Source organism: Pygocentrus nattereri, chromosome 4 (assembly GCF_015220715.1).
Source record: "Pygocentrus nattereri isolate fPygNat1 chromosome 4, fPygNat1.pri, whole genome shotgun sequence".
Lineage (NCBI taxonomy): Eukaryota > Metazoa > Chordata > Actinopteri > Characiformes > Serrasalmidae > Pygocentrus > Pygocentrus nattereri.
The window spans coordinates 29,630,586-29,642,951 of record NC_051214.1 but is presented as its reverse complement, the minus strand read 5'-3'; the positions used below and the strand labels follow the sequence as shown (position 1 = coordinate 29,642,951).

The 12,366-nt window shown below is 39.6% G+C and overlaps 1 protein-coding gene across 1 annotated transcript in view; it reads left to right on the top strand.

The window, feature by feature from the left end:
* The window catches only part of si:ch211-191a24.3 (tensin-3), a 74,323-nt gene that overhangs the window by 9,690 nt on the left and 52,267 nt on the right, over nt 1-12,366 (top strand). Inside the window, exons 2-10 of the mRNA XM_017689164.2 lie at nt 4,115-4,295; nt 4,869-4,919; nt 5,041-5,163; nt 5,964-6,028; nt 7,852-7,935; nt 8,484-8,593; nt 10,891-10,951; nt 11,048-11,123; nt 11,217-11,346. Coding sequence (XP_017544653.1) covers nt 4,146-4,295; nt 4,869-4,919; nt 5,041-5,163; nt 5,964-6,028; nt 7,852-7,935; nt 8,484-8,593; nt 10,891-10,951; nt 11,048-11,123; nt 11,217-11,346 — 850 coding nt within the window. The 5' untranslated portion in view covers nt 4,115-4,145. The remainder of the gene's footprint in view (nt 1-4,114; nt 4,296-4,868; nt 4,920-5,040; nt 5,164-5,963; nt 6,029-7,851; nt 7,936-8,483; nt 8,594-10,890; nt 10,952-11,047; nt 11,124-11,216; nt 11,347-12,366) is intronic.

Below are 12,366 nucleotides of genomic sequence, written 5' to 3'. Positions count from 1 at the left end.
ATCAGGGTTATACATAGACATATATCTGCGCCCAGGGGCCAACAAGTTATGTCTTAAGTGTGTCGCATACATAGCACCCCCACCCTGCTCACCTCCCGAGCAGAGAAAAAAAGTTCAGGCTCAGGAATTTTTCCCACTATCACCCCTGTGATTGCCAGTTCTGTAGAAAGTTATGGTTCATCAAAATCAGTCATGATGCAAATTTATGCATTTCCAAATAACTGGAACGCTTGGTAAAGATAAGAGAAATCAATATGGAAAACATGCTGTTTATCAGCTTGATCTTCCACTGCAGTTATTGGAAAAGGCTTTCAATTTTTTTATCTATATATCTGGCACCCCAGAGAAATGGAACGCTTATTTCTATGTGGTTACAAATGCTTTACAGTGGGTAAAATGCAGACATTTCAGCATAGTAACCCAGTGTTACCTAAGCAGAGTACAATAAATACATCATACATCATATTGATCTGAAATATTGGTAAAATCTGAACTAGTAATGCATGATTGGCATTGGCATACATGCATTTTTATGATGTAATGTCATGTTAAGTGCACTTGGACTAGGTTTGAACGCGGGTTCTACACCAGTACCAGAAAAATTGCCACATGCTGTTTATATATTCAACAAATTTTCAGTTTTACAAATTTAAATGGCAGTTTGGGGTAAATCATGTTTTTTATTTGACTTTGGCTGACAAAAACTACTGTAAATGTTTTAGTGTGTCTCATGTTAATTTAGCTCACACATAATAGTTCTTAGGCCAATTTGGTTGGGGGGAAAAAATTGGAATCAGCCATAAAATCTCATAATTGGTGAGTCTAACGTGAACGTCTGTCCATCGCAGATCATTTTTGTAAGCAGTTACCTGCTGATACTGATATGTTTCTGATATAATTGTGCATCACTAATAAAATTACTTTTATAAATCACTTAAAAGGCAAGTCACAATTATTAGCACTCCTAGATATGTGTTTCCTTTGATGTTTTCCCTCTTTAAGCACCGCTGAAACTTTAGGCATTCAGTGATGATCTATAACTTCCTGTTTCACTTGGGTGTAAGTGGGCGGTGACCACTTAGTCACCCGTGAAAACAGGGAAGATCCAAGAATGAAATTAGGCAAAAAGTTGCTGATCTTCATAAATCAGCAGGAGCTTAGTTTCAAAATTAGTGATCAAATTTGGGAAACAGCTGCACTTTTGGTGACTCACTGATGTGCTTCTTCAGTGGAAGCTATTATTTCATTAATGAGCTGTAAACGCTTGTGGGGAAGGACGGAGGAAAATGAAACAAGTGAAATGGTCTCTTTTAAGTCCTCCTCTCTCTTTCCTGTGTAGTCATAAGGTGTGTCCACTCTGCTCAGGTCAATAGTTTATTGGAGTAATGTCAATTTCACTGCTCTGTGTGTGTGTGCGCATGTGTGTTTGTTTCACCTCACTGTACAGTTTCTTTCAACTTTTAGTGGAAAGTTAAGCTGATATTTTAAAAGATAGCATTGTTTTTACCAAAGTTAAAAACAATAATTTGTTTGATTTCTTATCAAAATGGAAATTAAGTACAAATTATTAATTTTAGTAAAGATTTCTGGGGAGATTAGATCATAATCCACTTGAACAAAGTAACTGAATAAAATAATCCACTTGAATAAGGAAGGGGAAAATGAAAGAAAGTGAAAAACAGGACTTTCCAAAGCTGAAGTTGTAAATATTTACTGAAATACTGTATGTAGAGGATGGGCTGGTAGACCACCAAAATTGTCCCCATCAAATAAACTGTACTTTAAGCTTTCATCTCTGAGAAAGAAAATTCAGATCTGAAAATCAGATCCGTCCTTCCACTGTGAAAAGACTCAATACTAGGAGTCTGAAAAGGTGTGTAACTGTCAAGAAGCACTTGCTGAAAAAAACAAAAAAAAAAACAAAAAAAGACACAAAAAATGCAAAACAATCAAAGAAACTGCTGGTGTTCTCAGAACAATGAGCTGATCACCCCAGAGCCCAGACCTCAACATCACTGAATGTGTTTGGGATAACTCGGATCATGAGAAGCAGAAAATATAACCAACTTCTAAGACTGAACTTTTGGTGTGGAAAAACTGAAAGCAAATTTCCCAAGAAGAATGGAAGTAATAATATACAGTCAACTCTTAATACAGAAACAATTTATTTTTAGCTTCTGTAATTTTATGATCCATGTATTGTTGCTAAATGTGTGCTTGATGGTTAATCTGAATGGAACATTAATAAATTAAGGATGGTCTCTGATCTGGACAACATAGTACTTTTAAAACAAAGAGTATAATGCTTTTAGGAAAGACCATTCTGTTCTACATTTGTGCGTAAAATGTTTATAACATTTAAGAGAAAAAGCTTTTAGTGTTTTCGTAGTTTGCCTGTTGACTGTTTCAAATGGTTTAACTTAATCACTTCTGTGAAACATATCACCCTATAAAATCTCTGTATGTATTATAGAAAGTAATTTATACTAAGTAATCTAAAGTAAATCTATATGGCTATAGAAGCAGTACACTGACTACTTCATGTGTAACCTATAGTAAGTGTATATATACATATATACACTATAGTGTGTGTGTATATATAGATGTCATTGTGCCCAGTTTTGTTGCTGTCCCACCCTGGTGTCATATGACTCATTAGAGTTACAAGGTTCCAGGTGTGAATGGGGAGCAGGGCTGTTAAATTTGATGTTTTGGGTACAGTTCGATCATACTGGCTACTGGGTATTCAACATGGCACCTCATGGCAAGGAACTCTCTGAGGATGTGAGAAATAGAATTGTTGTTCTCCACATAGATGACCTAGGCTATACGAAGATTGCTAACACTCTGAAACTGAGCTACAGCATGGTGGCCAAGGTCATACAGTGGTTTTCCAAGAGAGGTTCCACTCGGAACAGGCCTCGCCAGGGTAGAGCAAAGAAGTTGAGCCCACTTGTTCAGAGTCATATCCAGAGGTTGGCTTCAAAAAATAGATGCATGTGTGCTGCCAGCATTGCTGCAGAGGTTGAAGAAGAGGAAGGTCAGCCTGTCAGTGGTCAGACCATACAGCGTACAATGCATCAACTCGGTTTGCATGGCTGTCGTCCCAGAAGAGAGCTTCTTCTGAAGCTGACACATAAGAAAGCTGATTACTGGAACCATGTCCTGTGGACTGACAAGGCCAAGATAAACTTGTTTGGCTTGTGTCCAGCATGTGTGGCGGAGCGCTGTTGAGGAGTACCTAGACAACTGTCTCTTGCCTATAGTCAAGCATGGTGGTGGTAGCATCATGGTCTGGAGCTGCATGAGTACTGCCGGCACTGAGGAGCTGCAGTTCATTGAGGGAAATGTGAATTCCAACATGTACTGTGACATTCTGAAGCAGAGCATGAGCCCCTCCCTTCAGAAAATGCACCACATGGCAGTTTTCCAACTCGATAATGACCCCAAACACACCTCCAAGATGACAACTGCCTTGCTGAAGGTAAAGGTGATGGACTGGCCAAGTATGTCTCCAGACCTAAACCCAATTGAGCACCTATGGGCCATCCTCAAGAGGAAGGAGGAGGAGCGCACAGTGGAAAAGGATTCCAGTAGCAACCTGTGCAGCTCTGGTGAATTCCATGCCCAAGAGGGTTAAGGCAGTGCTAGATAATAATGGTGGTCACACAAAATATTGACACTTTGAGCACAGTTTGGACATGTTCACAGTGAGGTGTACTCACTTATGTTTCCCGCTATTTAGACATTAATGGCTGTGTGTTGAGTTATTTTCAGAAGACAGTAAATCTGTACGGCTATACAAGCTGCACACTAACTACTTTAAGTTATATGCAAGTTTCATTTCTATAGTGTTGTCCCATGAAAAGATCTAATAAAATATTTGCAGAAATGTAAGGGGTGTACTCAATTTTGTGAGATATTTTATAGATATAGATATATGGATGGACTGCAGAGAGAGTGGTACATTTTGAAAAGTTAACATATGACCTGTGCAGTATGGTGTTTTTATAACCGTATATAATACTGTATTTATGTGGCTCTTTCACCAGTTAACCCAACCTTGACTATACGTTGTAGCTTAATATTCCTGTTTTTGTTTATTGTGCTTTAGCGACCCACGGATGTGACTGAGCAGTGCAGTCATGGCAGATGCATCTGGATTTGACCTGGACTACATCACAGAGCAGATCATTGCTGTCTCCTTCCACCAGGCATGCCCAGAGCAAACTTACCTGCACAACCTACAGAATATCATGCAGATGTTGCAGTCCAAACATGCGGACAACTATTTGGTGAGAACAAGAAACGTTTACTCAAAAGCTCTGTCGCTGCATCTTTTAGTTAGTGTTAAAAGGTTCGTTCTGTTTGTTTTAAGTTATTTTATCCAGAAACATGACTGAGAAATCTTATTTAAATATACTAGATTTAAAGTGATTACACTTAAATAACACTTAAGTAACACATAAGGTATATGTTTTTTGCAGTTTTTTTCAGTGCTCCCCAGGTGTTTATTGTGGCATAATGATTCATGTGTTTTCTATATGCATTGCTTATAATTCCTCCTAGTGCAACTGCATTAATTGTAAAAAAAAAAAAAAGAATTTAAGGCCTAAAATGCAAATTTATGGCATTATTCAGACATGCAGTCATGACATGTAATCATGTTAAAGAGCTAGGCAAACATAGTGTTAGGAGTCTTGCCCAAGGATGCAGCACAAGAGATTTATAAGCCACTGTCAAAGTGGTGCACAGTGGTGTTAAAAAGTATATGTGTATATACGCCCTTCACTCCGCATTCCATGGTTTGAGTTACACTGCAAAAGAGTCTGTGTTATAGAACAAGTGATGTTCCTCCTCTTTTGCAGGTTGTTAACCTCTCAGAGCCCAGGGAAGAGCTCAGGAGGATGAACACCAGGGTAAATTCACTTCACTCTGTGCCATGTTGTGTAATTCAACTTAAACCCAGTTGATACACATGACTCTGTGAAACTCCTGTTAGGTTTAAGGTGCATCTTTGGTTCATATGTTCCCTCTCAGGTACTGGATGTTGGCTGGCCTGAGCAGCATGCTCCATCGCTTCATCTGCTGTGTTCCATATGTAAAAGCATTGAGAACTGGCTCAACACACACACTGAGCATGTGCTGTTGCTGCACTGCAGGGTAATCTCTCTGCTCATATTTCAGTACATCTTGATCTCTCCCTCCCACCACATCTCCTCATCTCTGATTATTTTTTTCCTTTGAACATCAGGATGCATATAACCATTTCTTGTAATAGCTTTCTGTGAGGTAGCTTTTAAACACTTCAGATGTCTGGTTCCTACCACCAGCACAATACTGACTCTGTACGTTTCTCTAGAATGGAACATTTCACATCAAACCACTCTGGCTTTGCATATATTTACATTTGTGGCATTTGGTAGACACTTGTATCCAGAGCATCTTTAAATTGTAATCTTTTTCCAGAGGTAGGTGAAGGTAGTGTTAGGAGTCTTGCCCAAGGAATCTTGTTAATGTTGTGTAAGGTGCTTGCCCAGGCAGGGGATAGAACCCCTGTCTTGGGCATAGAGAGCAGAGGTCTTATCCTCTGCACTATACCAAGCAGTACAACACTATACCCCGCTACACTACTCTAACAACAACTACATCTTAACCGTTTAGTCATGCACAAATGTTAGATCCCCCTTTAATGAGTAGCTGATTAAATTAATCAGACATTTTAAAAAAGCAAGTATCTTCAAATGTCTCATAAGCAATTAATTGTAATGATTGTCTCAGAATGTAATTGCAGATTGTTGAAGTATAATTGCTGGCTTTCCACATGATCATGAACCTGATGAATATGATCATATGGATGGCAATTGTACTCCAATAATACCCTCTGTCCCAAACTGTTGATGTGTAAGAGGCGCAGGTGGTGTTTTATACTCTTTCTCTCTTTCCGTCTTTCTTTCTAATAGGGTAGTAAAGACCGAGTGGGAGTCATTATTTCATCCTATATCAACCTTCCCAGCGTATCCACCAGGTAAAACTATTTCAACTTCAGAAATGTGCTTATGTGAAATTGTTTTTAGTTACTAACCAGATTTTAGAGTCTGCAGGATATTTGCCGTGCATTTCCAGGAGTGAGCATTATGAACATATTTCTTTCTATCAAACGAACACAGTGAATCACTTCTGTTACTGGCACTGTTTAGAGATTTGGGCCCGCATGTCCAGATCTCTGATGCGTGTGAGTGTGATATATGTGTATTGGAAACAGTGAACAGTGCTGAACAATTGGTGATTTAAAAAAAAAAAGATGAAACAGATATGATTGGTAGGTACACATAACTCAAGGCTGGCAAGCTACTTGGATGAACTTTGAGCTGAAGTTGTTTTTTGCTCGTGGGAGGGGTTTGATGCCATGAGATTTCCAAATCCCTTCACTGTGTCAGACAGTAGCTTCCTGAGAAATTACAGGTCAAAGGTGTGGAAGCAAGCAGGTTTTTTATATATGTTAATATTTTAAAGTTTGGTCAATTTGCAACCAATAAATACAAAACAAATGTTTACTTTAGTCTAGTTTAAGACGTTTTTTCCAACCTATTCCATGTTTCTCTACATACTTTGTTAGCCCGCTTTTACCCTGTTTTTCAATGATCAGGACCCCCATGGACCCTCACAGAGCAGATACTATTTCGGGGGTGGATCATTCTCAGCACTGCAGTAACACTGATGTGGTGGTGTGTTAGTGTGTGTTGTGCTAGTCTGTGTGGATCAGACACAGCAGTTCACATCTACAAGGTGAACTGACAAGGTAGGAGTGTCTAAGTGAGTGCACACAGCGTTGAAAATCTCCAGCAGCACTGCTGTGTCTGATCCACTCAGGCCAGCACAACACACACTAACACACCATCAGTGTTACTGCAGTGCTGAGAATGATCCACCACCCAAAAAATACCTGCTCTGTGAGGGTCCATGGGAGTCCTGACCACCTGAACTACAAAGTGCACCTATATAGTAAGTGGAGCTGATAAACTGCAATATCATACCGCAACAAGTATCACCTAATTAACCATTACAGCAGTGGGAGTGGGTGCCTAGGGTGAACAGTTGAATACAATGATTTTCTTGTTGTTTTTTCATAATATTCAACTTTGTTTTCTTGACAGTGGTCAACCCTGCTTCTTCGGTTCAGTTCCTGCAGTTTGCAGAAACAGTTGAGCAGATGCTGTTTTGATGTCGGTGTAGAAAAAGGTGTCATTTTGTGCCTTATTGCAGAGTTGATGTAAAACAGTGACGGCACACAAGCAGCGGAAGCATGCAGCTACCTAAACAGTGCCATGGTGATGGCAGCCACTGAAAATTGATCAGTGATCATCAAAGGAGAGCTTGGTGATCACTTTTAGTTGTTTAAAGTGAAATTAGAGGCTGTTGTTATATCATCCTTTATTATAAGAGCAAAATATGAGTTCCATTTTATGACATTTTCACTGCCATCAAAAGACTGTTATTTTGTTTCGAGCAGTCAGAAATCTGGTTTCCAGGCCCCTCTATAACTATACCACTACTTTCCATTATCTCTTGAAAAAAAGTGCCCCTGTTTATTCATGCAATATCAGTGTTCCTTTAAAATGTTTGACCTAAAGTGTATATGGCAGGCTGTAAATATGATTATACATTCCTAAATGGGCCTATGAGATTTTACATTAATATCTCTACGTATGTTTTTACTGTGAACAGTGAGTCTATCCAGTGAGTTATCGAGCAAGGATCAGATAAAATCTCTCTCTCTCTCTCTCTCTCTCTCTCTCTGTCTCTCTGTCTCACTCTCTCTCTCTCTGTCTGTTTCTCTCTCTCTCTCAGTGAAGAACAGGCTTTAGACTGCTACACCATGAGGAGGTTCTACAATGATAAGATGGCTTCACTGATGACTCCGTCCCAGAAAAGGCATACTTTTTTTCTCTCTCAACTTCTTATCACTTCATCATCTGCAATCTTAGAAATATTCTAAGATTGTGTAACACTGTACATACATAAAGATCTGTCACTTGGTCAATTGGCCTCCTGACAGCAGGTCAGTCATGAGAGCTGAGGGTTACAAGCGGGAATGTTGAGTCTCTGAAATGTGATCTGAGGTCAGAACATGGGGTCAGCAAATGAACTGCTTATGCTATGAACTCAGCATGGTCCAGTTCCTACTTCCTTTTTCTCTGTGATCTGTTAATTCCCTCCTCTCTCTCTCTCTCTCTCCCTCTCTCTCCCTTTCCTTCTCTTCACCCCCCACCTCTCTCACTCTCTTCCATTATTTTTATCCAGAAAAGGATTTTTTTTTTTTTGCATATCATATATCTAAAGCTGAAACAAGTCTTTTGTTTTTCTTAAGACATGCCAAATATTTCAAGCAGGGATTTCAAAGTCTGAGTCTGTTTATGTTGAGAGAGTTTGATCCGCTGTGCTGTTGGCTGGGGAGATTGACGATGTTGTGTGTGGTTCAGGTATGTGCAGATGTTTGGCAGTCTCCTGAGCCGTCAGTTAAAGATAAACTCCTCTCCTCTCCTCTTCCACTGCATCACTCTACACCACATCCCAAAGCTTCACCCCACAGGTAACAACTGAACACACATACACCACAGCAAGGCCAGTTTGTTTATGTTTGTGATCTAGGATGCTCAAACAGTTAGGATGATTGTAAATTTTAATTCAAGAGTTACATCCATCTGCTTGGTTAAAAAGCACTCTATCTGTGTTGTTATATCTGATTATAACATTTTTTTCACCATATCTGTACTGTTTTTGACCACCGGTCAACAATTAACAACAATGGATGTTTTTTTGGCAGAACAAATGATCAAAACAGCAGAAACAATATTTAGAACAATGTTTAGGGCTTCAGTGCTAAACACTTTTCTTTACTTTGCAAAACTGATCAATAAAAGCAACAGAACAAGTTGTACACTCACTGGCCACTTTATTAGGTACAATATTGTTCAATTATTGTTCAATTGCTTGTTAACACAAATAGCTAATCAGCCAACCACATGGCTGCAACTCAGTGCATTTAGGCATGTAGAGGTGGTCAAGACAACTTGCTGAAGTGCAAACCGAGCATCAGAATTGGGAAGAAAGGTGATTTAAGTGACTTTGAACGTGGCATGGTTGTTGGTGCCAGACAGGCTGGTCTGAGTATTTCAGAAACTGCTGATCTGCTGGGATTTTCATGCCCAACCATCTCTAGGGTTTACAGAGAATGGTCAGAAAAAGAGAAAATATCCAGTGAGCTGTAGTTGTGTGGATGAAAATGCCTTGTTGATGTGAGCGGTCAGAGGAGAATGGACAGACTGGTTCGAGATGATAGAAAGGCAACAGTAACTCAAATAAACAAACAAAATCTCTTAGGAACATTTCCTACACCTTGTTGAAAGTATGCCATAAAGAATTAAAGCAGTTTAAAAGGGGGTCCAAACTTTTACTAGCAAGGTGTACCTAATAAAGTGGCTGGTGTGTGTATATTATCATGGATAACATCATTGTGATGATCTATATTTTACTAATGCATAATTGTAGCAAAATGTAGTCCAAGGCTAGGCTTAATCCCTGTTTGCTTACGTTTACGTAAAGTTTGTGGACACTCGCTTATTAAGTTAAGTGATACTTTTTTAATCCCACAAACGGGGAAGTTCCACCTCCGCATTTAACCCATCCGTGAAGTGAAACACCACATACACACTAGTGAATACACACACACTAGGGGACAGTGAGCACACTTGCCCGGAGCGGTGGGCAGCCCTATCCACGGTGCCCGGGGAGCAATTGGGTGTTAGGTGTCTTGCTCAAGGACACCTCAGCGGCACTGGGGATCGAACCGGCAACCTTCCGGTCACATTCCCTAACCTCCAGCCCACGACTGCCCCCATGTAATGTTTCTTCCAAAATCAAGCATTAAAAAGAGTTTTTCCCCCTTCACTGCAGTAACAGCCTCTACTCTTCTGAAAACACTTTACAGTAGATGTTGCATCATTGCTGTGAGGATTTAAATACATTCAGCCACAAAAGAATTAATGAGGTCAGGTGCTGATGTTGGATGATTACTTCTGGGTCAGACACCTCACCTTAACTCATCCAAAGGTTCTCCTGGAGCTTTGTCTATCCAGAGAACTCAGTTCCACTGCACAACAGCCTGATGCTGGGGAACTTTATACTCCTCTAGCCATGTTTGGCATTAGGCATGATGACTTTAGGCTGCTCCAGATTGTCCAAAGCTGTGTGTATTTGAGCTCATGTGCCAGCAGTGGGTGCACCTTAATGCAGCTGAATTCACTGATAAGAAAGGAAGTCCTCAAGCTTTTGGACAAATTGTGTATATTATATTATTCTCATGGCTCCAGCTCAAAAATAAAGAAGCAAAAATCGTACATTAAACATATCTTGGCTGTATGTGTAGCGCAAGAGTAAAACACTTTTTTGGTACACATTTTCTTTAAATGACACATGCATGCTTGGGGGCACCACGAGTGGTTGCCGTGGAACTGTGTGGGTAGATTATGCCATGTTGCTACATGGAAGTGACAGTAAAATCTTAAACTGATGTCTTTTTTGAACAACAATGCTAATTACTAGACAACAGCATAAAATAACTGATGCCGAGAAGGAGGAGAATGACAGTGAAACATCATGAAACATTGCCAGGCCTACTTCAGTTATGTTATCAAATGCACAATTGATATTGTTAATATTAACCAGTAATATCAACAAATGCTTTTGCTAATATTTGCTAACGGGCTGTAGGAAAGACATCACTCTGGCAATTTTGACATGCCAGCACTGCATCACACGCAACCCGAACTATTCTGAATCTACTGCATTTTCTCTTTCTGGTTCTCATAGCAGTTGTTCTTTCTTTAGGGTCTCAGCTCTTTGTGAGGGTATACCAAGGCATGCAGACAGTGTGCACCACAGGAGTACAGTAAGGCACCTATACAGTATATGCATCACATGTGGCAAAGAACGATAACGTGTGGTGATGTGGCACTGTCATTAAGTGTGTGTATATGTCTCTCAGTAAGCTTGCCGTGGATCAGACAGACAGAGTTTATTTCGCACTGGAACCACCACAGCTTCTCAAAGGTGACATTATGGTGAGGTTGCACACTGCGTTTCCACTCAGCTGTGCATGTTTTGCTTATTCCTACATTCAGTTTGACTCACAAGTGTTTTCTTCTCTTTTGCAGATCCTATGCTATAATAAGAATGTTGAGAGGGGGATCAGAGAGCTTGTGTTTCGCATACAGTTTCACACAGGCACCCTCCATGGACACCCTTCTTTGTTCCATAAAAAGGACCTTGATCTTGCAAACAAAGGTATATATACTGCGAATTTGAACTCTCAAGCTGTGGATTTCAAACAGGGCGAAGATGGGAATGTCCTTGCTGTTCATTTCTCTAATTGTGTCCATCATTACGAGCCATTATTCATTGGGTCTACATTACCAGGACCATGTGAACTAAAACCTAATTTCCACGCTTTGAGTTTGATGTAGTATATAAACATTTTCAAACTTTTCCATTCACTCTCAAAAACTCTCATTCAAAAGTACCATTCACTCTCCACTCTACAGTTCATATATGCAAACTTTCTGCAAACTCTCCCTGTTCAGAATTTATTGTGTGTGTGATGTCACAAAACCTAAACATTTGCATAGATTGACTTATTCAGACTACAGCATTCTAGCCACATCCACATAAAGAACGTTTCACACCACAGAACAGCCAATCAGAACAGGGAACATTCACATACAGCACTCATTAAGGCACAGTCACAAAACTAGTTTAATTATAAGGCATAAACATAAACGTGGAGTTTTCATTATCATTTTTGTCATCCACAAATTAAAATGGCAATTATTCCTGTTACCTTATGTTAAGGAATTGTGCACTATAGTTTGCAAAGAACATGCCTGAAAGAGATAGAAATGCACTTCACATCATATTCATTGTTGCTCTGACAGGAAATGATGACATATTCACATGCTTTCACCATGAGTTTGCTCTCCTGACATCACATGCTGAATGAGCAGTACTAATTTAAAACACTATATTAAGGCTAAAGTACAGTAACCTTTAATACAGTACCAGCGTAAGATTAGTGTTAGATTATGTTTGAATGAATCATCGGATTGTGAAGTACAAATTGGATGAATAGCAGGTTTTAAAGTAATGTGGTCTGTGGGAAGACATTCCAAGAAAGCAGGCCAGACTAGGCCCTGTACCATAGATACTTTTATTCTGATGCCACAGGAACAAATGATACTCAGAGCAATATATATATATATATATGTAGTTTGTAGACACCTGCACTTATCCAAAGTTTCTTCTGGAATC